The sequence below is a fragment of the Ambystoma mexicanum genome, chromosome 4p (genome assembly GCF_040938575.1).
Source record: "Ambystoma mexicanum isolate Mex_15411 chromosome 4p, UKY_AmexF1_1, whole genome shotgun sequence".
NCBI lineage: Eukaryota > Metazoa > Chordata > Amphibia > Caudata > Ambystomatidae > Ambystoma > Ambystoma mexicanum.
The window spans coordinates 797,577,106-797,602,278 of NC_090927.1; the positions used below are offsets into that span (position 1 = coordinate 797,577,106).

The following is a 25,173-nucleotide window of genomic DNA, read 5'->3' on the forward strand; positions in this document are numbered from 1 at the left end:
AGGCATTTAAACACTGCAACAAAAACAGCCTGGTTTTTGCTTTTGATTTCCATGTAAAGTGAAAGAGCCATGTGGAAAGGGGCCTACCTATCATTATCAATGGACAAGCAGCAGTTTCATTTACAAAAGGAGGAATCAAAGAATCCTGTGACATGGAAAACAGGATTTTTAAACATTTAAAGCAAAAACGGCCTGCACACGTGTTTGCAAAGAAAAACTGCTTTAAGAAGCCACAATGGAGAAAAATGTCAGGAAAGCAAAACATGTCCTGGGTTGACCAAAGCAATGTATATTATGCTTCACCCACAAAACTTCAGTGAGCCTCACTTCACTTCGGCCTGGATGTCACATCTCACATCTAATAACCCCGCAATAAAATGTGGTGCTGCTAAAGGCGTCAAAATTCAGCATCCTCCAGACCTGTTGACTAGGAAAGCAGGGACTTCAAGAGAAAGCCATCCTTGGCTGGAGCATGACTAAAAGGTGTGGATCCTTGTTGTACCCACTTCAAAGAGCACACACTAACTCCAAAGAGACTCATAAAAACCTCTGGTCACAGACTGGCCCAGGGGAACAGATGGGTGTGCTGGATGAAGCAGCCCTCCCATTTACTGAACAGGAACACTCACAATTAATTTAAGACTATTTTCATTTTAGGCATTTTGTGCAGCAATGATACTGTGGGTTGATTTCATTTTTATACCATTTTTCATGTCATTTCCAGGCGGTTTTGGGGATATAAAATGCATCTACCTGTGACTCTGGGAACTGTAATGGCCAGTTAGACTAGGCTTCTGGCTGATCTGGACATGTTGCAAATGTGAGAGTTGGTGAAAAGATGGAAAATGAAATTAGGGATATGCTTGATAACTTACATATTCATAACTGTTGTACATTTTATGGAAATGACAAAAATGTGACACATGGCCATGCTACATCGTACGTATTTGGAGGTCGGCTTATCTAATTCCCCATGATCAGCTAAAACAGAAAATATGTTTAGTATGGCAGGTGCGAGTACAATTATGAAGTTGTGATACATAACTAGTTTTTGCCACAAAGTTGAAAGGAGAACAAAGGATGATGACAAATGGGAAAAGACAGATGTTGCTCCAAATCCCTGAACCAATCCTTACTGGGGGGGGGGGGAGAGATGGTAACAGTCCAATCCCAGCGGCAGGGATTATTGCAGGGTACTTCCCCTAGATTCTAAAATTAGTGATGTCATTTCTGCTATAGAGGGGGACTGTACTAGCACTCAAAAACAAAAAGAAACAGGGAGACAGAAAAAGGAGGACAGAGAGAAGGCTGCTGAAACTTATCATCTTTGAGAGTGCAGTGACCAGACCCCTGCCCTATCTGTCCAGGGTGTCCTGAGATGCAGCTGGCTTTCCTGGACCTTAAACAAAGGCTTGCTATGTAAGTAGCAATAACCCCAGCCCTAAATTGCATACGCCCTTCATTCTTGTAGCATTGCATCCAATATTTTCCCATTGAAAATCCCAATTGCCAGTGCATTTTAGTCCTCTTCCCCACTAAAGAATCCTTTGCCCGCGTTTTCCCAGTTATCTCCCCATCGAAAAATCTCTTGTTTGCCTGTATATGTCTGCGTATCCCCATTGAAAAACCCCTCATTTGTCTGTATAAGTCCTTAGTATTTTTGTAAGCAAATCAATTCATTCCCCCATTGAACTTCATGGGATTGGGATTGGTGGAATTCTAAACCAGCAATCTTTTTCCCAGTGTTTTTAGAGTCATAAAGCATTGCCCACAACAATTAATCCCATGGTGATCTGAGAAACAATTTTGTCTTTGTATTTAAATTGTTCACTGCTAAGCGAATTTCCATTTGCCACTGTCATTCCTCTTTTCATTTGCTATAATACCCCAAAACCAAGTTCCCTTTTGTGAGCTAACCCCTTTCCCAGAGCGTACCAGTCATTTGCAGCCTCAGTAAAAAACAAATTCCATTAGCATTTTTTTTCCATTGAAATTAAGATTAACATCCCAAAACCGATTTTCCGCTTATGTTTCTCATTCCCTATTGTGTGGTGAAAACGATTTTTCATTTGCATTCCTTTTCCATTGCCCATGTGTTGTATATTCTAACAAACGTTTCTCTCCTTGCGTGCTGATTAGTATTCTCTAAAAGGTCTGCCTGCCTTTCTAAACATAAGCAACCAAATTCCCTGTTTTCCATCTCTTTCCCCTAGCAGTTGTGAGAAATAATTAAAAAACATTCTTCCATTGTTGCTCCAAAAATGGATTTTCCCTTGCTTTGCTGGCTCCTCATCTTGTTTCTGTGGACACCACATCAAAACCGATTTTTCCCCTGTAATTTTACTCCCTGCCATTGCCTTCCATTCAAAGGAATCAAGTCCAATTGATTTTTGGGGGGTTGAGTGTTACAGGGGGAGTGCTTAGTGCTAGCATTGTGTTGAGTTTTTCTGTTCTGCCACTAAAAAAAGGAAGTAACTGACAGTATATCTTAACTTGGTTGTTTTATAGACATTACTGCATTTTTTGTTGCCACAGCATTGGTGGCTGTTGTAATTGGTTGATTTTCTTTTGGCAATACATTAATATATGTCTTATTGGTACACACTAGCCTGGTTCCTAGTCCATTGTGACACGGTGTGTTTGGGGAGGTTGGGTGCGAGACGGGTCGAAGGCCTACTCAAAACGAATCTGTAGTAACTAAGAATAAAAAGCGTTTTATTGTGCGCCACATTCATTGTAGGGGAGGAGATCCATGGCTTGCGTGGGTCGTGTAATAAACCGTGGCACATCCCAGCTCATGATAAAGTATCAATATTCCAACGTCTTGGCGCTTAAGAGCACCACTCCCTGCTGTAGTGGGACAACAGCTGCCCTTGGCTGTGTGTGTTATTTGTGCAAGTACTGTCTAGTACTTTGCTTTAGACTCTCCCTGAAACTGCTGGAACAGCCACAGAGGGTCCATGAAAAGGGGTTGCAGCTGTGAATGCGCAGTGTGGGATTGCATCTTGCACTGCCACCGTGGCTCTGGGGATTCACAATGCAACACAGCTACAGGCTCTGCAGAAGCAGGGCCCCTCCAGTGATGGTTATTACATGGGAAATAACTGTGTGGACCGCCAGCACAGCTTCAGGGCCAGGGCGTGCTGTAGGGGGCACCTACAGTGAGAGTAGATTAGGTAGAACTTCCTAAACTGCCTCCGTAGCTCTGCTGCTTTAGTTTAATGTTCTAGCAGCAGTGTAAAACGCTACAAGCAATGTATCGAGCAACATGCAAAGAAAACATGCTCCTAAAACCATTATTCAACAAAGCGGTCGCCAAATTAGTTAAGTGCGCTCCGAAAAAAATGGCTAGCACTCCAACCGAGCTTTCACCATGATGCACTCGCTCTGCGACAGTGTATTGGTACCAAGGCCCCTGACATGTGCATCTTTAAGGGCTCGGGCAGAGAGTTCAACCTCTCTTGGCACAGCAAAACCAGAAGTGTTGTGTTTGTTTAAGCTGCTTGTATAGGGCGTAACCTTGGCTCTGCAGTGTTGGATTATCAGGCATCAGGCGGCCAAAAACTAGGAAATTCCAGGAGGGAAAGTGTAGCAAACTTGTTGTTTCAAGACCATCATGTGGAACTTGCCGGAGGAAGCGGTGGGACGGTTGCAAAAGCGTGCAGATTAAATATTCCCTGCGCCTAATTAAATCATCAACTTGTTTTCCTTGCAGCGATAATCTTCACTTGTAATGTTGCACTTGGCTAACGCAGTACGCGTGTGTGTGTGTTTAACCCCTGCAGCTTCTCATTAATCTGTCCTCATTTGGTCATGCATGGACACATGCCAAGACCTATTGTTTTGCTCTGCGTCATTCATATGCTCAGTCGACACCGAAAAGACCATTGTACAGAATAAGTGCCCATCTGCCACAGTAAATGCCCTTCCTTAATGTTACAGCGATCTACCATATACTTGCTAAACTTTCAATGGACTGTGGCAGACGTGTAAAACCGCCCACAAATGCAAAATTGCGTTTTGTTCATTTAGGATTTCTAAAGGGGTTTTCAGTATGAAATATTGACTGCAGTTTTCCAGTTGCAATGAAAAACATAAAACGAATTGAAATCTGTCAGCTATTTAAATCAACCCCAATAAGCCACCTCATTGCACATGAGATCACACATGCAAGGGCATTACCAACACAAGGGCTGTACTCTGCCACTGAGTTCCAAGTGGTAGCAGAGGAGCTCAGTTCTCGTCAGTGGAACCCATCCCTCTGCATTCCACGTGCATTCCACACCCAAGGGAGCAGAGTCTGCATTCCAGCCCGTGAGTCCATCACTTTCACAGGTCACCTTACTTACTAACCATTTTTAATGAGCACCATTCTCCGTCCATTGCTGACTGATGGAGTGAATAACCCCGTAATGTCTAGAAACCATTCATTTTAAATGATCTGGGTGTGAATGTGACAGGTTCAAAGAAAGAAAGTCGAGAAGGCATTCGATTTCTTCGATCACCTTTTCTCGTCTGGTGTCTGGATACATTCATTGTAACACACCAAACACATTCAAAGAACTTACTTGCTCTTGAATCCAGCAATCGTTCCCATGAAACACTATTTCCCTACACATGAGTTTGTTTTTCAAACATTGTATTTGAAATTTTGTTTAGCTCTTTTAAAATTCCTCCATAAAATAACTTGTTATTTTCATGCTACAAAGACGATTTTTGGTTTACGCCCTTTCTCAAGATAAAGAGAGTTATAGGGCTGAAAACAAAGCATACACACAGTGTCCGGGGCATATGGTGATTTAAGCCCCTTTCAGGGGTTTCCTGTACCCTCCAGAGGGATCCTGCTTAACCTGTCCCCTGGGGGTCTTAAGCAGAGCAGGCTCATCTCCCTAGTCCCAAAGGGGTGGCTCCCCCTTGGGAAAAGGTGACAAACTCCTTGGATCTGTCAAAGTTTCAAGATCCAATATATACTTCTTTCAACCCTGGGCCAGGCAAACCATACATTTAGGTTCAGGGGCCTCCAAGACGTTCCTTTCACTTTACAACATTCTAACCATATGGCTGCCAAGATGGTTTGGCGTACATTTACAAGCCCAGAAGAACCCCCCCTCCTGCACCACCATTCAGCAGTTACAAGCAGAATGGCTGCACTGGCTCTGCTGAGCCACTATTCCCTGGCATCAAAACTGCGTTTTGCAGTTACAAAAATAATGGCTGAGCTGTCTTGGCCGAACACATATGGGGCGAGATGGAACCTGGAACACTGCAACACCGAGAATGGCTGCAAGTGTTTTCTTCATGTGCACCAAAGAAAAGAATTCAAAGGCAGCGCTATTATGCTGCCAGCTCAAATTTTCCCACTGAAAAAGAAAATGTTCTGCGTTTAAAATGACAGCGTACTGATGCCTTTTTCCATCTTTTCAACATTATACAGCTTAGTTCCAGTAAGACACATCCATGTTCATCCATATTCGGGTTGTACACCAGCAAATGGTGGCATTCCTCACTGAATGGCATGTTGTGTCAGGCAAAATCTGTGAAAGAGCAGAGAACTTCACTCCAGGCCGTAATACAAACTTTAAACCTTTTGCAACAATATAACACAGGCAAATTCCTCACAAGAAGCCCTCTTGCTTTGCTTATGTCCATTTCAAAGAACCCTTGTGTTGAACAGATTCCTGTGTAGTAGACATTTACTAGCGCCATGGAAAGGTTCAGAATAAAGATGCGAGTAAAAACCGCATTTGGAAAGTGACATCCAAGGAAAATTAACCCACGTGTAAAATGGTGCTTTTGCAAAGCAAGAAAAGGCCTTTTTAAAAGTGACAGGGCAAAATGATGCTCTGTGCTTGCACAGAAATATGATGGAAGATGGGGGTTTGCCCTAAATATATACATGATATTTCTTCCCAAAAAGACTCGATTTCTGTTAAAAGAAAGAAAAATAAAATTACTTTGAGGCCAGCAAAACAGGTTTGGCAGGCCCTGCCTTCAAAGGGCCCTGCCTCCCCGGGGAACAGAATTACCAGATAAGACTGAGGTGTTGGTGGTGGGATGTCCCCCTGATCCCTTCTGTGGGTCTCTGCCTATTGGCCCTCTACTTTGGGTCCCCTCCCTCGTCCACTCAGTAAGGTAAAAAATCTTGGGGTCATTCTTTCTGGCACTCTTTCCATGACTAACTAGGTGGCGGCTGTGTGCCAAGCCAGCCACTATCAACTTAAGATCTTGAAGAAGGTCCTACCTATGATACCTGAACCCCTACGTCCTCCGGTTGTTCCAGCTCTGGTCCTATCTCGCCTGTATTATTGTAACTCTCTGTACCTGGCCCAGCCAATTGGCCTGATACAACGGTTATAACGAATACAGAACCTAGCGGCTAGGTTAGCCACGGGCACCCCATATGGAGCTCGTATTTCCCTGGTACTGCGTTCGCTTCACTCGCTGACAGTTAACCAGCACATACTTTTCAGGGCTATGTGCATTGTCCATAGGGGCTATTCATGCCCAAGGATCTGAATTTCTGCAGGCAAACGTTTTTCGTTACCTCCCCGCACGTGATCTTCGCTCCTCTTCCGCCGACCTCCTGGCTGTCCTGATGTTTCGTTGTACAATGATAGGCGGTCGAGCCTTCTCCATAGCTGTGGGTAATCTATGGAACGACCTGCCCCTCGATTTGAGGAAAATGTCTAATCACCTGGCTTTTAGAAGAGCTTTGAAAATTACCCTCTTGTAGGCCTTCTTATTGTGGCTTCAACAGCATTGGCTCTGTCTTCCCTCTCTAGTGCCATGATGCCTTTGGGTGGCTGCACGCTATATAAATGCATATAACATAACATAACCTTCCCCGAGTGGACCTGCCCCTGGGCACATGAAAGGGGCCAAGGTGGAGAATCTTGTGACCTCGTCAGATGTTTTCAGAGATTGTTCACATTAAAGTATTTATTTCAATAACCACATTAAAGTATTTATTTCAATAACCTAAAGGCGCAGTAATGGGAAATCAGGATGGTTATAAAATAATTTCGGCACCATTAAAATAAGACATTGTAGGTTTCTCTGACATGTTGGGGACACAAATGCCAGAAAAATGTCATGTCTGGGGAAAAGCATACATGGTACCGTTTTTTAACTTAAATGCAAATGTGTCCGATACTGTTAGGCTTATGTATATCTATTTGCAGAATGTTTGATAAAATATTTTTGGTGTAAATTGCGAAAGATTGCCAGAATGACTAAACAGCATCGCACCGTCTTGGGATTTGGATCAGCATGCTTCTTGTAAAATATGGAATTTGCCTGTATAATTTTCCTGATAGTGACATTTGTAATTATGAGTGTTTTGTTCCATAACTGACTTTGACAAAAGTAACTTTGGCAGAACAAAGTACATTGTAAAAAACCCCACCATAAAACGGAGTCACTCCCTTCAATCCAATCTGTTTACAGGGAGGTAGCGACTTCCATAGGCTGACCTATCCGATTTAGAGATATGTCTAGCTTAGTTCGGCCCACATAGTAAAAATCCTCTGTCATCCGGCCTATGAAGGTGGAGACATTCAAAGCTCAGGACACACAGATTCATTCAAGAAAATCTAGCATTCATAAATAAACATCCAGAGATCCAGGCATTCCACATTCACCCTGCAAGATTCCATATTCCAGTGCCAGGCCAGGGGTAGCTGATAGCAGATCCAGGCAGAACCTCTTTCACAGGCTGAACCTTTTATCCAGAATTAAACCCTACAAAATCCCAATAATTCAAGGAGAGACCAGCTGATTCACCTCGCTATCCAGTGACCACACTAGGCCCAGCTGTCCCTTCCCGGAGAGCCTGATGCTGCGCAGTGACCAGATCTTGCCTTGCTGCCCAGAAACTCAGTTCGCTGTCCAAACTACCCCATTCAAGTGCTTGTTGTAAGTATCACCCTTCCCCAGTAACCAAAAACTGCATCCCTGGCTTTGTTACCTTGTATTACCTTGTATTCTGTCCAATCCCATAGAAATCCTATAACTGCCCTAGCAAAATCCTTAAAATTGTCAGAATCCTCTGTGTATCCTGTCCTTAGGAAAATCCATAGTCATTTCCATGTTTTAGCGCCATTTTCAGTCCGTTGTATAAGTCCTTAGTACTGTTTGGAATAAATAAATTAATTCCCATATAAAGAGACACCCGGCGTGAAGGGGTTGAAATTGCAAATTAACCTTTGTCACGGGCGGCGTTCCTCTTTTCTAGTCACTAAAATATAGTATCAGCAAAACTTGTCATTTTCCTTTAAAAAAAATGATTTTCCCTGTGCAACTGCTTTCATTTAAAAGGTTGATTTTTCTTTTCCCTTTAAGAATCTCATACTGTCATCCATCCAGAGTTACCCTTTCACTTTCATATCAGACCTGTGATGTGCCTTTGTACCTTAGCATTAAAACTGCATTCCGATTTTGTTTGTTTAGCTCATTTTCCAAGCCGTTTTGCTATTTTAAACACGTAAAAGTCAAGAAATTGCGATGTGTGGGATATTTCAACCCATGCCAATGCGCCACACTGCACCCCTTTGCCAATGGGGGAAAGAAACTGCCAAAAAAGGAGGCACTAACTCCTGTGCGCGCCAAATCTGGAAAATTGCGCATGGTTCATAAATCACAAAAAGGCTGAACCACCTTGCCAAACACGGGCAAAGTTGATGTCAAAACAAGAACTCCCTGCAGGAGAATGCCAGTGGGTGCTGTTACCTGTCACATGAATCAAGGCCACAGAAGTGGGTTAAAATCCAAAAATGACCTTACATACAGATTCCTAATCAATGGAAACCTTCAAAGTGCTGTTTTGGAGCTAAATTCAGTCATTTTCCCAGTGAATTATTGAAAGGAAAAGTGTGCTGAAATCATACATTCTCCAGTGCAGTCAGAGGAATCCAGGCCTCACTGACTGACAGTTGCATAAGATAATTAGCTGTCAAACCCAGTTTAAAAGTGTTTCTTTTTCCTGAAGAAATTGCAAAATGCGCCTATTTAAACCATGTTTGTGAAGGGCTTAATTATTTTAAATGTCCAAATCCTTTATAAACCGTGCTTATTTTTATATGTGTTAAAGAAAAGACTTTATTGTGAATTTTAAAAGCAACCCAGTATTGGAGTTAAGTAACTGCTTAATTCTGATTGGGCAGTGATCAGCCTGGGAAAGTTTGACATCTCAGTTTGACATTCCCTTGATACAGGAAGCCTTAATGGTTCCGGCATATTGACGACAAGAAGCACAATAAGACCTCATTAGACATTCATCTTTTGGCTAAGCCAAGAACAAAGGACAGGCTGAGCATTGACCTCTGCTGGGGATGGGCAGGATGCTTCCCTCTACACCCACCCTGATCAAAGGGATCTGACAGCTGTTGTTTGTTGAAAGGAGAGAAGAAAAAAAACTTCTGGAACTTTTTGATGTTTAAACCTTTATTTTTGATTAAATGTGAAATTCTTTAACTGTGCAACTGGAAGAAGGATAAGTCTGAAAATTGGTAGATGTTAACCTAATTTTAGGCTTTTGCTTTGAAGACATTGATGAAACCTGTATCACTTAAGGAACCAAAGTTAAGAATAAAACTCCCATTGTAGCAGAACTATTACTGTTGCAAGTCTAAGATTGTATGTACATGATCCACTGACAACTGCCCAGAGATGTACCAAATTAGAAATTATTAATCCAAACTGTTATGATTAAAATTGAGAAAACTCTATAGAATGAGAAAGACAGCTCACACAGAGATAGGGATTGAATGTGAATATAGCCCATCAAATATGAAAGGTATATGTCCGATTGTATTAGGGTACATAATTTTAGAAATGTACATTTGTGCAAAAGTTAGGTTTTGGTCAAAATCAATGTGGGAGTTCCTAAATCCCATTGTAAAGATGACAGCTCTGTTCTGACTGCCAACCAAAACAAGGCAAGTGCCTGTGGCCACTCACAGCCATGGGGGTGTGTTTTTAAATTCTGCCCACACCATAAACTTGGTGATGTCATTTAGTAGTATAAATATAGGAACTTCACTCCACATAGGACACACTACTTCCAGAGACACATCCAGATTTCCGCGCAGCGTCTTGTTCCTGACTTCTTCCTCTTGTCCAGAACTCTTCACTTTGCAGCTGACTCCAGATTTATTTGCAGAATACAGGCCTTAGCATTGCTGAACTCTTTTTAGCTAGGCCCAAATTCAACCATCCCAAAATTTAAAAGAATAATTCTGCTTCAGCTTGGCTTGCTACCATTAAGGCTTGCCCGCTGAAACTTGCATCCTGCAATCTGCCGTGTCCAGTGACCAGAAGGGCCCATCCAAAATCCAGTCTGAGGTGCAGTCCAAAATTGACCAGAACCGCACCGCTGATCCCATCCCTCCAGAAGTGCCCTGCTGCCGATAGACCTGACCCGATCCATGACCAGAAACGTGACGGTCCATTTTAATTACAAGGGACTGTAAGTATTAATAGGAAGAACAGTGACCCATAGTATATTTGCATTGTCCTATCCCAATCTCAAACCATCCCATCTTTAATTTCAGAACCCCAGTATTGTCAGACCCATTCTTCCGCTGATTTTTCTCTCATCTGTGTTTCAAAACCATAAGTCATTAGTGATTTTGAGTAACTAAAGTAAATCCCAGAAAGAATTAGAGTATCCACCACATGAAGGGTTACGCTGGCCACGTAACTGAAGATTCATGTGTGGCATTCTCTTTTTCATAGTCATTAATATAGTGTAATGAAACCAATCTGTCATTTTTAAAACCGAATTGCGGTTTTCATTTTCGCACCTATTTTGCAAAAACGCCTCTCACTAAAACTTCCATAACGTCTTCAATTTTATAGATGGAAACAAAATGTCAACTCTCACTGATACCCAAGATCCTTAGCTACACCCACAAGCAAAAACTGGACCAGTGTATTTGACCCGTTTTTAAAAAAATATTGCATAGTGACATTTTGCCGCGAATTTGCAGTTTTCCAAAGTTTACACATGTCTTTTTCCCATTCAAAGTGTTTCTCAAATCCCCTCCTGATCTAAAGTGTGTACTGTTGTTTATATTGTAGCTCATGTTTTTTAGGACCTTTTTAGTTTTGCTTTCCTAAGAATATTTCTCCATTTAAGCATTTTTGACCATTTTGCATTGTTACACAAAGCTGTCTTCACCTGTCATTTTAAAAGTATCTATTTCCAAAAACGGTTTTCTCTCTCTTGTTTGGGGAGGGACGATTGCATTTAAACTCTACACATTATATTTCATTCCTGAATACATGCTGATTACTTACCTCTGTGTAGGATTGCTCATTTGTACCTTGTGAACTTTGCAGGGGGAAATATTAACCTAAACGCTATCTGCTCACAAACCAAAACTGTTCTCTTTTTCCCTGTCTTTTATACTCTGCATCAATATAAGTGAATTCAATTGCTTTCCTTAATTTGAATTGTATTGTCACCGCATGGTGATTGCTGCCCCATATATATATATATTAAACCTTATGTGTGATTTGAATATTAAATAAATGAATAAATCTTTACCTTTACATACTAGCCTGATTCCCTGTTCAGTGTGACCTGGGGGGTATTTTGAGATGGGTGTGATATGAGTGGTATATCATTCAGAATATTGAATTTATAGACACAAATAAATAAGGGTTTCATTGCGCACTACATGCTAGGCGAGACCTGGGTGTGTGCCTGATTGAAATCCTTAACAAATCCTGCCACGTGTGATTTTGCTGCACTGTTTCCTTCTAAAGTTGATTTTCTAAACTGTATGCCCGTGGTTTAGCCCATTGCATTGAAATTTGCGAGTTTTCTTGCCTCCTTGATACTACCATACACATTCTTGCTTTATTCATTTAACCACACATGTAAAAACAACGGTTTAGTAATTCTGAGTGCCATTTTGCTCATTTTTCAAGGGAGCTCAATCCGAGGGAGTATTGCAGGTGCTATCTGAAATACTACCCGAAAAGTAATCTTGCTTTCTTTCAATTGTGCATTGTATATCTTATGTAAGAAGGTCAAACTAAATAATGTATTCTATCATTTGACATTGTAATTATCACCACACTGTGATTGCTGCCCTATATTGAATGTTTGATTTTTTTCAAAATTAAAAATAAATAAATATTCTATTATTACACACCGACCTGGTTCATAGTCCATTGTGACACGGGTGTACGCTAAGGGGCGTGTGAGATGGGTTGGCTGCCTTCTCAAAGTTGAAACCAAATAATAAATGTAAAAGCCTTTTAATTGTGCGCTGCATCCTTGGCCAGTATAAAGAGTCCTGGTCTGGAGTGTCACGTCTCTTTAAAATCCTTAACAATGACTACCCTCCTCGAAATGTCTATAACAGTGAAACTCATGCAGGCATGTTCTGCACGTTGCACTGATCCCTTAAGCTGCCGCTTCCACACTGGGGAAGCTGCAGGACTACTAAGACCCAGTATTGCCAGAAATTAGTATTATTCAAAGGCTTGCAAAGCCTTTCTCTTCAACTTCAAGAAACTGGGAGCATAACTTAGGAGCAGTCAAGCTGAGGTTGAAGCCACTTGTTCCTGTTGGGTTAAGCTACCTGTCCTGTGACATCCATTAACCATTGCCAAAAACAAGCAGTACCTGTATTTAAAGAGGACACACTGCATACGTATGGCCTGATCTATTCCCTCAACCACCACAGGCATCTCACAATGAGATGGCCTAGTCCCTTCCCTTTCACTACCATCCCACACTCACAGGCACACATTGGGAGGAGGTAGCGGGAAGGGACGGGGCAGTCTACAGTAACCATTTCTACCTTCAGAAAGGATATGGGGCTAACCCTTGCCTGCTGAAGTCGCGTAGGTGTCGAGATAGTGAGTGTGGCTAGCCAGCAGCAACGTACCCTCCTCATGCTCACATTGAGGGGCATGTACCCAGCCTCCAAAACAATTTTGAACCCTCTCCCCCACCCACTACCAAGAAACCTACTCCCAGTACATCTCTAGATGATTCACATTGGGAGAGCCCAATGGGTTTATATGCAGGTCAGTATTCCAAGGTTGAATAAGGCAATGTGATGACCCAGTTGATGAACTAGTGCTGCTTTCCAAGTGCATCTCAAGTTGCATATGTTTGGATTGGGTTCGTTGCTTCATAAGTGCACTTCCTTGGATCCAATAAGTGTGTCTGGGTGAAGAATCCCTCCAGAGGATCTAAGGGTTTCCCAAAGTGTGTGATGTAATTGTAGTGAAGTGAAACATATTGGGTGATTATACAAGGTGGTCAACACGGAACCTTCCAGGTCGCTTATATAGGGATTTGCTCAGCTTATAATCGTGGCTCCAGGACGTTAATTACAGAAACGCATGTTTCTGCCCAAAAGCCAACTGGCTCTTGGTGCCATCCATGCTCCAGAATTCCCCCCACACTCAGACATTATTCGTTACACTTCACACGATCTCAGGGTCTTGGGCAGATGAATTTAAAAAACCTCTACATCGGTAATTTTTTGATTTTTATATTTTGTTTTTCAGCATTAGTAGGAACCCCATGAAAGCACGCATTGTTTGCAGTTTTTTAAATCATGCAATGGAAATGTGTCTCTTTCTCACTCGCATATTACTAATGACTCTTGCATAATGCAGTGGGTAAGCCCAGTTTTCAGGGCACATGTTTGCATAAAAGGCAGCAGAACAGAACTAATATGAGCATGTGTCAGCATGTTACCTACTGACCTTTTGCTCCACCTCGCAGGGACTATTACTCTGGAGGACCTGATGTCAGTTTTGCCTTTCGGGGGCACGTATGACCTCCTGCAGCTCAGAGGGTCCACGCTGAGAGCTGCGTTTGAGCACAGCGTCTACAGACACGGGAGCGGGACTGGAGAATTTCTTCAAGTCGGTGGTAAGTTACTTTTCTAAAAAATGTTTATTAAAACAGCAGCGCCTTCAATTATCATTAGCCATTAAGTTGAGGCCTCCCTCACACCCAAATAAATAAGTTGATGCCGGCTTACATGGGTCTCATCTCTTAAGACCCGTTTTGTCTCTCTGACATCTTGAAAGACCCTGTGCTGTGATGGCTTCAGGAGTGTCGTGTACAGGTTGTCCGACATTTACACAGCATTGGTCAACCCCTTTAGCAATGATGTTCATGATGTCTTTTGCAAGTCATTAGAAACATTTCTATTTATTTATTTTTGCATTTGTAGCATCACACAAAATCCTCCGGCATCTAGGTGCTCATTCCAGTAACTGCGAAGTGCGAAATGTCAGTTTACGGAGTACAAGACAACGTATAAGGGTTACAATAGACGGTGGAGCTAGAAAGCATATTCTAGAGGAAGTGAGTCCTGCCTCATGGGACAGGCAGCTACTTCAGGTGTACAGGTAGGCATAATGGTAGTGTATACGGTTTTAATTAACCAAATTGCACTTTAAACTAAAAAATAAATAAATAATAATGGTCAGATTGGAATGGGTGCCCAATCTGGCAAAGCCACGCCTCATGTTGCAGAGGGCTACTTCAGGTGTACAGGTAAGCATAGTAGGCAAAATTGGTACAGGATTTGCGCACAGAGTCTTGATTCTATTACAGACTAGGAGGTGAGCATTATGCTTTAACTTCTATTTATTTACCCTCCAGCAGTTTTAACAAAACATAAAAACTGAAAAGGTCTTCCTCGTCCCTTTTCTTTTCTTTCAAAACTACAAGTCCCACTGTCTCTGTAGTCCTGTTAGCACTAGTCCAGCAATGACCCACTTCATGCTCCTGGACTCCTCTTCTTTTCCTGCTCTTCAGCAGCTAAATACCCTTTCTAACGTTGTCCTTTTGAATAAATGATTTTGGGTGTATTTCGTAAATCATTGAATTAACATTGTGCAGTGGTAAGCAAAGGTCATGAAAGCAAGTAATACGAGTACCTAGCGTATGTGTGGAAGCTGCACTTAGCCGATGGTTCGGAAGATTGTGGTTGGATACTCATTTCTGCCAGCTGCGAATTGTGGTGCAGCGCATTAACAGCGCAAGGTCAGAGAGGCATTCTACAACACATGTAGGGCAGATAGTTAGGATCCGGCGCAAGGGAGACGAGCCCTGTGTTGCATACCCGGCACGCCCGGGGGCTCGTTCTCCCTCACAACCGGCATCAACGCTATGGCCCCCACGTTTGGAGGGGCGGAGCTGGAGTGAGCAAGACTCATCGGCCCCCTCCGGCGGAGAGGCCAGAGCCATGTCGCAGCGACGCTTGAATCAATGCAACGAGAATGCGAGCACAGTGTACACCGAAGCCAGGCCCGATGGTGAAAAGATTTTAATTTGCGCGCATAACGCAAAGGCAGCATTCGAATTGACATAAATGATCAGTAGATCCTCAAGCAGCCCGCCCTCAGCAGAGCATACACAGCGCAAGGAGAGGAGAATTGGAGAGGAGCCCTAGACTGCCCAGAAGAAAAGCGTTTCGCTGGGATGGCCAATTGTGGCAGTTCAAAATAACAGGGGTTCTTAGCCCCTCGCGATGAAGTCAGATTACGGACCTTGTCACAGTGGCCAACAGAAAGTTCCAACCCTAACGAATCCTAAGTCTCCAGGCCGTCCCTAATTTAAAACATAAATGTCTCAATCCAGCGCCAAAAAAAGAAACCAAAAGAAAGAATTGTCGCTTGGGAGTCATCCTCCAGGGTTTTACTTAGTGTGGATCCTCACTTGGTTTTCCTGCTTTCAAACTCCTCCTTTAAACCTTTCCCAGGTCTCTGGCTTCTCAGTCTTCTCTTCAGACTTCCCTTTAGCCTCTTTCATCCATCTTGGTAGGACTCCTGATCAGTGCTGCTCGCTGTACCATTGGATATCTCTCCAACCTCTGGTACATCTCTTGATCAGGCAGACCTCTGCCAGACCTTAGGATTCAAAGGATTCAAGCTAGGTCTTCTACAGATCTCAGGGTTTCAGCATTCACAAGATCAGGTCCCTCCACGATCTTGGTTCTCAATATTTGTTTAGGGAGATCTCACCACAGCCAGATTCTCAGCATTCACTTTGGTAGGTCTCCATACAACCGGATTTTCGGTGCTTAGGTCTTTCTTAGCCCTGTGGCAGGCTTCACACCCTTATATTAGTGTCTGGGTACTAAGTTGGTCGGCCGAGAAAGTTTCCACCTTATACCAAGTGGCAGTGTCCCTGCTCCTGCAGGAAGAGGAGAGAAATATGCCATCCTAGTCCAGATATGCTGTATGTTCAACTTCGGCTGCCGTCTTGACTGGGCCTCATTTATATTGTGTAAGGATGTTTCCTCTTTGTGTTAACCCTGGTGAATCGTCTGAGCCATTAGGGATTTGCCTTTGGCTTTTGGATTGGATTATCTCCTCAATTTTCCCTTTTCGTTCTTGGAATTTCTCTAAATGAGTCCCTCCACAATAGTTAATTAGATTTCTCCCATCGGTTCGTGCCATGGCTCCCCAAGCGGTACCTGCAGGATCAGACTGGCCAATAGGGCAACACCAGAAGGGCCAGCCAAACATTCTAGTGTTGGCCAGTTTTCTGGGACAAAGTGGGCCAGTTTGATGAGCTACTGCACTAGTTTTAACCAATTCTACTAACCAAATATGCTTAAAAATGCACCATTTGCATTGCATTTTCCGGAAAACTCCACCCTGAGTAGTGCTCAAACAGTCTTCCCGAAAAAGTAATTAATTTGTGGCCAGGACAAGTTTATGCTCCAGTCTGCCCGTAGTACCTGACTTTGCTGCAATTTTGGAACTTCTCCTGCTGGTGTTCTCCTGTTTGCAGCATTCCACGTCTTCGCGAGAGTAACATGCGTCTGCACCTGACCGCTTGGGTTGCTGTCACTTGGCTTTCCTTCAGACCTGAAGTAAGTTCAGGAACTCTTCACTCTAACTGGCTTTTCATTCAGCATATGTATTAATTGTGCGGTGTGCCTTTCTGGCCCACTATTTTTTCTGCAGATCATTTCATGGTTTGCCTAATACTCTTGTTTGAGAGGTGTGTTTTTCAACACCCTTCATGGTAGGGTTTGGAGAAGCCTGATGGTAAAGGGGATTTAAATACCCAGATGGTAAAATACCTTTCCTTGGGGGGGGGGGGGGGTGGCTAGCCTGCAGGATACCATCCTTTACTCCCTCTGGGAGGCACATTGGATAGTGACTGCACCAACCCATTCGGCTCGCTCCATCCCATAACGTGGGGAGTTCAGTCACCTCATCACCGTGTGCATGCTGAAGATCCAGTCTGATTATCTGCACAGGCATTCTCTAGTGAAATGAAAATGAGTTTTGATTCGTATATGTTTTTTTTTTAAAGTGCATTATACCTTTTGCACATGAACTTTGGTAAATTACGTTCGTGAATTCTCAAAGGTGTTGAAACAGGAGAGTGGGAATTGCAAAATGTCCAGTTCCCAATAGCTCATTTAATTGAATGAGTAAAAACCTCAGCTTGGACATTTTGCTGAGATTTAATGTGTGCGTGTGTGAAATCATTGTAGTAGGTGTGTATTTATCCACTACATTGAGAATGATGGAATAAAATGTAAATGGGGATTCTTTGCAACTGTGGCGTCACTTTATCATTTCCCCCCCATTTTCGAATTGACTTAATATGTCTTTCTCAAGGGTTAGCATGTTGGTTTTAAATATCTTAATACATGGAAAATAACATGACAATAGTGTACTTGTCTGGAGTAACTCTGAAGGCGTCCTTCTACCATGGTTCATTCTTTAAAAACACCTTAAACACATTTCTTCACTTTGTTAAGCGTGGGAAGGATGAACTGCTGTCTTGCCTTATCTTCAGAAGGAAAGAAATGAGGCAGAGGGATTGTATTTCTTTTCCAACAATTTAAGGGGATAGATGTGGTCACACTTTGGGTTCAGATGAATGAGGCCAGGGCACACAGTAAGGAAACATTCACTTTTTGGGGAACAGATGCAATCAAATAAAAATTGGCTACAATGCCGGAAAAGAGTGCTATAATTAAGTCTTTCTTTTTTTTTTAATCAACTTTATTTAATAATTATACAAAACATAATACAACTGAGTATCAACAGAATGGGAACAAGCAAAAGATTACTCCATATACATCAGTGCAACAAAATGCAAATTACTACTAAAGTAACAGCTATTCAAAACGAAATCCGAAAAAATCCCCACCCTCCTATCTCATGGCAAGACGTGACAACACAAAACACAAAAAAAAGACAAAACATACACCCCTACCAATCCCCAACCTCAATAATTAAGTCTTTCTAATGTAGACCCAAGCACGATACCTTTATGGATACGAGGTTAGGGGTTGTCCAGCACAGTATGCTGGCTGTAGGTAGACCAATTAAAAGCATTTGAAATCTAGTCCTATATGCAAATGTGTTTACTACGTTTCCATTTTTTCCATACAAGTTTTTTTCCATGTAAGAGCAATACAATGGGGGTCCAGCTGCACTGTACTATTCAGGGAGGTATGGGTGGTACCATTTTCTGATCATGATTTCAAAGCAGGATCTCTTGTCAGCTTAATCTTCCACTACTTTATCTGAACTTCTAGTGTTCTGGCGGGGCATGAAAGGGAGTGACACTAGCAAGCCCCCACAAGATGGCAGTGGATTCTGTCGCATCATGAACCTGGACCAATCTTCGCTTTAGACTCTGAGATTGAAGTGTAAAGTACATTTGTTAGGATACTTCTACATTGATGGTCAAAATACCAATGAGGGTTGCAAAACAAATGAACTCAAATGTCAAGACAGCTGTTATTCTATTTGCAAACTAAACTAGTGAAAGGCTTTACCTGGGTTCCCTTCCTCCGATGTGCGTAGAAACAGGCATTGCTTAAAGTCCCAGTCTTTTCGGTGGCCAGGCTTCCTTCAAGGTATTTTCTGCCAAAATATCTGGGCAGTTCTTCCCAATTAAGGCTGGCCTAAGTCTCCCGCTTTTCCTCTTGGTCGTTTCCTTAGCTTTTGTTGGTTTGGGTTTGTTTGATTTTTCTGTGGACTTCTGGGGCGACCTCTCCGAATTCACCAGGTCATCATGTGCAACCACACCTGCGCTCGGGTTAGGGTAGGGATTAGATTAAATGTATTTATTTTATATACAGTGAGGAACAGTGCTCTTTTGATCACAAAAGAACGCACAATAGATAAGAAATGAGATTTGGCAGGAAGCAGTGAGCTTCTTGCAATGGGGTGAGTTCAAGTGGCTTCCTGACTAGTTTGGGGAGGGGAGTAAATGGAACAGTCACCGGGAACAATACATGCGTAGGCCTACATAGATGAATAACAACCAGGATTAGACATTTTTAAGTGCAGGTAGGTACTAGGACCAGCTGTGTTAGGGATGTGATCATGATGGATGAAGTGCTAGAGTGGAGGCAGAGAAAGTGAGGCACAGAGGCAGGGTAGAGGCAGGGGAAAAATGTGTCTAGAAGGCAGATGAGGTGCAGTTTAAGAGGGTAACTGGGATGCAAGGGTGTAGGCTTTTCATTTGGTTTTGAAGAAATCCGTGTAGAGTGTTTCTCGGATATACAGGGGAGGAGAATTCCATGCAAGTGGAGCAAGAAGAGAAAAAGAGAAGAAGTAAGAGGAAGCACAGGGTGGGTGCAGTACCACAAGGGTAGTCGAGGGGGTAGATTGGAGTTTACGAGAAGACTTGTAGAGTTGTAAAGATAGTGGTGGATACCATGGATAGATTTGTGAACCTGCATAAGAATTTTTAAATCTGGCCCTGCTTTGCGTCATCGGCTATCCAGCCTGGAGACCATATGAGGAAGTAGGTGTGAAGTGAGGGAGTTCAAAGAGAGTCCTGGTAGTGAAGTTAATGATCTTGTCGAGAAGACAGAAAGCATAGTTTGGGAGACCAAAGAGGATGCTAGCACAGTAGTCCAGTTCATACAAGACAAGTGGTTAAGAGATGCTTGGCGATGTTGAAAGGATGGAGGTGCCGGATTAATATTTAGGAGGTTGAGGTGAGCCCTCATTGCAGTTTTGGAGATGAGAGTAGAGAAGGTATGAGAAGGGCCATAGATGATGCTGAGGTTTCTATCTGAAGAAGAGTAGGGGAGACTGTCGGTTGGGAACTGGATAGGGAGGGGAAGAGATGAGCGAGTATTTGCCAGGGAAGAAGAGCACCTCTGGTTTGGTGGAGTTTAACACCAGAGACTGCAAAGCCACCCAATATTTAATGGCTAAGAGACAGTTGGACATTTTGATAGAGAGATCAAAGGAGAGCTCAGGAAAAGGAAGATTATTTGGGTGTTGACTGCAAAGTTGTTACGAGAAACCAAAGGAGGACATTAGTGCCCAGAAGGCAGAGGTGTAGAGTGTAAAGAGGAGAGGACCCAAGACAGAGCCTTGTGGAACACCAACAGTTAGCAGAATGAGTTGAGAGGTGTTGTTGCTCCAGGAGACAGTGAATTTGGCGAGGTGCCATGTAGGATTCAATCCAGGCAAAGGCTCAATCGTGAATCCCAAGAAGAAAGATAGTGCTAAGGCGATTAGAGTGATCGGTGTCAAGGGAATGGGGATAGAGGATAGGTTGGAGTGCTTAGCAGAGTCGATGAAGTTGGATACATTCATGAGTTATTTCCATGGAGTGACAGGCGCAGAAACCTGCTTGTAGATGATCTCAAAGGTTGGGGATGTCTAAAAATTGGTAAGATGGTTGAACACAACCCTTTCGAGCACTATAGAGTAGTGTGGAAGGAGACGCACGGTGCAAAGTTATCCGGTAGGTTTGGGTCAGCCCCGTTCTTTTTTAGAAGATTGATGACCTTGGCCATTTTGAAAATGGTGGGAAAGCAAGCAGAGTCAATTGATGGGTTGAGTTTGGCGAGGTGAGAATCCACTAAAGGGGCAATAGGCTTGACTAGTGGAGGTCAAGAGGGTCTGATGGGGTACAAGAGGGGTTTTCCTTCATCGCTAGAGATAGGATGTCTTCAGTGTTAGTGTGACTAAAGTGAGAGATGGAGGCGGAGGATGAAGGTAGAGTAGGCAAAGTGTAGAATTGTAGGACGCGGTAGTGTGCTGCAAATATTTCAAAATTGGAAACCCTCTCCTGACCTTCCTCAAAGTATTCAGCTAGATCACTAACTGTGAGTGGAGTTGATAGTCATAGATTTAAGAGGAGTGAGTTTAGGGTGCCCTATAGTCGGCACGGATGGTTGGACTGAGAGTCAATGAAGGTGAGGTAGAATTCCTTTTTGCTCTGTTAATAGAGTACTTCAGAGAGATCACAGCAGAGAGGTAGAGTTACAGGTCCTCATGTAAGTGAGTATGCTTCCATTTGCACAGTCTGTGCGGAGAGAGCGTATGAATGGGGAGACCTATCGTTGAGGATGCTGAGACCACAGGGTTAAAGTTAGCTCTGGGATGTGAGAGGAGAATGAGTCATGTAGTAGTGTTTGGAAGCCAGATAAGGCAGTGTTGGTGGAAGAGGCATCAAGTGTGAAGGGGGAGAGTGACACTGAAGTTCAGAGGGAAAGGGAGGAATGGCTGATGGTTTAAATGTCCTTTTTAGTAATAGGTGAGACAAGCGATGAGGAGGGGGTCAGAGGGTGGAAAGGTGATGGTGGTGGAAACAATGGAGTGAATACAGTAGTATTAGTGGCTGAGAAAGAGGTGGAAATGAATAAGAGATCCAAATAGTTACCCCCGGTATGGGTTGGTTAGTTATGGATAGAGCAAAGGGCATGGTCACTAAGAAAAGACTGAAGTTCAGATTTCTGAGAAGTGGTTGGAGAGGGAAGGTTAATGTCATCTAAGAGAATGAGGTGATGTGTAGTGGAAAGAGTATCAAGGAGTTGCCAGAGTTCATCAAAGAATGTTTCAGTGGGACCAGGCGGGCGATAGATAGTGATGATGTGTGTTAGGACTGATTTTCTATACTCTGGCCTGGTGGGCAGTTGTATAGAAGGCCTACCTATATTGTGACAGAGACAACTCTGGGAGCTGTAGCTAAACCAGTTAAATGTAGCACTGACGAGAGTTCTAGGCTAAGTCTCAAGAGGTGGTGAGCTTGTAAAGGGTCCACAATGAGTATACACAATGGGAATCACAGATTACTCTTAGACAGTGTATATAAAATATTTATTTATTGCCAAATAGCACTATGAAAAATGACTACTAACAGGTACAAGTATCACACAACACTAATAGCAGATTGCATATATACAGTCACTAGGGTAGGGCATAATACAAATCAAACTCCTGTAAAAGAAAGTGCAGATTAGTTTTATGTAGTACAGGCCACAGAGAATTCCCCCGAACTTCCAAAGTCCTTCCCTAAGTTGTCTGGGGCCTTATGCCCAAAAGTTCATGAAAAGTTCAGACACCATTTGTGATGCAGGAAAAAATGAAGGTAGGGTCTCTGGGGTCCAGTGAACTGTTCCAATGGTTAGAGGACAGTTCATTCTAACTAATTGAAGTGTCCCCATATTTCGTAAGGCTTGCGCAAGCAAGCAATGGCAAAGCCAAAGTATAGCAAATGTTTTATAAAAGTTAGGAACACTTTTAAAGGGAGTTTAGGGGCAGGTTAGAACCACCGTAGCTTGCCCCCCGTACTCTGATTCTTCCCAGGACTTGGCAGGTCAATGGAAGAAGGTCCGAGATTGCTTGCCTGCCGTTGGCCTCAGTCCTTGACTCGCAGGGGTTGCTGGTTTGAGCTGATCTCCGGTTGGTGTCTTTCGCTGGTGCAAAGACTCTCTGATGAAGAATGCAGAAAAACACGATGCAGGATGTAAAGACCGGAGGGGGGTGTCTGTACTTCTGCTCTCTATATGGTAGAGGAGAGGCACAGAGGACCCCAGCCAAGATTCTCTATTACGGTAGCAATGGACGAGCAATCAAGGTCTAGCTTCTCAGGAGGTGATGCGGGCTTGTTCTTAAGTACAGTGTAGTCCCCAAGCACGCACAAAGGAATGTCTGCACACTATTAGTTAAAACACAGTTTTTATATAATTAATATTCAAGGTTATATACAATATCACGATAACTCACTTTGTACTCGGTTATCTATAATGGCAAATATACAGTTCTATGTGGTACCACAATTACTATTGGATCTCTTTAAAGTGCATCAACTGTACAGTTAAATGTCACACAAATCAGTTTGTAAGGGAAACCAACAATAGATATGGGAGGAAAGCAGTTGGTTAGAACAATTGGCAGAATACTGGCCCCTACCACTAGACACAGTTCTGTGTGGAGATCCCCCCCACCTGTGCAACCTGTAGAATAAAGTTGTATCACAAGCCCAGTCCATATATTGTTCACAAGAGCCTTTCCAATAGTTCTGCAACCCCAAAGTATCTGGTGTTGTAGCGTTATTCATCGGGGAATCAACGGCCCATCTTGAGTGCCCTCCCTTTAAGGCAGGAGTCACGGGTCATCGAACGTCCGACGGAGAACAAGGTGAACTACGACAATGAAGTGGCAGCTTCTTTCCTAGCGGTGCTCGTCGACGGGGAAGTGTAAACGTCCTGCAAGGAAGAGGCGTGCGGGGCACCTCGATGTCGATAGTTCTGGACTGCAAAGAGTTTGAAGAACTGTGGCCCAGCAAGGGCGTTGTCGCTGTCATCTCTGTTGTCTTTGGGTGGCGGGAAACCCACCGGCGGGTACTCCTCGGCGCATCGACGGCCTGGCCTTCTCCAGCGGGATAAGACGGGCAAAGATGCAGACGAGTGCATCCTTGGATCAAGAGTTCTTAGGCAACGGGAGCACGGCGGCTCTGGTCGGCTACGGCGGTCGTCGACAGTGGCGGACAACAGTCCGGGCGCTTCTCTTTGGGATTTTGCGGCAGTCCCTGTCTCCGGTCGGCAGCCTGTCGTAGGTCTGTCTACCAGGGAGCTTTGGCAAAGATCAGCGGGTGCACAATATAGTCCCTCGTAGCTCGGGAAGAGAGCGCCTTACTAGGTTCTCTCTGGATCAGTCCTTGGAGACACAGCAGCTTTCAGATTAATGAAGAAGGGCAACAGCAATTCTTCTCTTCTAGCAGGGCTTCAAGGTTAAGCTTCAGGCTTCCCTCCAGTTACTCTTCGTAGTTTGGACTTCAGCTCTGAACACTTCTGAACATGATTCCTAGCAATGAGAGGTCCCCAGATATATTGTTGATCTCCCATTCATTCCGCTGGGTCACACTTAAGCATCCAATCACTACGAAGGGCATTTAGCAGTCTGTCAGGCAATCTGGCGCACGGTGCATTCAGGCCATTCCTATCCATCCAGACACAACACAGAATGTGGATTCGGACAAGTATCACGCCATTCAACACTACACACTGCTTTCATACCAGTTTCGGGCAGGGCTGTCTCAGTCATTGTGTCAAACACCAGAAACTAGACATTCACAACAAGAATTGCATATTCGTCACACACTCCATTCTCCCATGTCCCACCCACAGGTGTACCCACAACATGCGGTCGTTGGAAGGCTCCAGCCAGTCTGGTCGGCACTTCCCCACACTACCATATATGGAACATCCACCCAACAGCCAGTCAGGGGGAAGGGACAGAGTCAGGGCTTCCCGGGACTTTGGGAAGATCAAGGTAACATGCGATGGACGGCAAGCAGCCACGGGGGCCATCTTGTCTCCATCAGGAATCTACCGATTCCAATGATTGGGCCTCGGCATCCCAAAATGGAGGACGCTCAGGGTACCAGTCATTTAAGCACAGAGCTGCCACCAGCCCGGACCCTGCTCTGTGGGCCACACACAGGTGCCCAAAAACATACACTAGGGGCACAGGGATGTACCCCCACCCATGGGTGCCATAAGGGTATCCCATGGGTCTGTGCACCAAACCAAAAGAGCTGCACCGCCAGGAGTCCCACATGAACTCCTGCGTGGAAAACATGACAGAACACACGATAAAAGGCAGTAAAGGACAAGGATACGGAGGCCCTGTCCCTCCAATGCATTTCCAGCATCACACAGGACCCCTCTCAGGACTGGACTCGACGCAGGTAAGCTGTATTGGACGGTGGTCACTGCAGCACTGTGACGCAAAGGGACTCGCTTGTCTTGGTTAACTTTCCGTCCTATCTTGTGTCCCCTTGACGCTAGGACTCTGGAATTTCGTGGAGGTAAGCCTTGTAGAACAAGCTGAGGATCCCCCAAGTTCCAGGCCTCAACGCAGAACGGCGAAGTTAGCAGCACAGAAGCCCATACTCAG

At 43.8% G+C, this 25,173-nt stretch overlaps 1 protein-coding gene across 1 annotated transcript in view; it reads left to right on the forward strand.

Annotated features, from left to right (window-relative positions):
• Positions 1–25,173, forward strand: part of NT5E (5'-nucleotidase ecto) — a 1,024,615-nt gene that overhangs the window by 772,380 nt on the left and 227,062 nt on the right. The window contains exon 7 of the mRNA XM_069606337.1: positions 13,754–13,903. Within this exon, the coding sequence (XP_069462438.1) occupies positions 13,754–13,903 (150 nt within the window). The remainder of the gene's footprint in view (positions 1–13,753; positions 13,904–25,173) is intronic.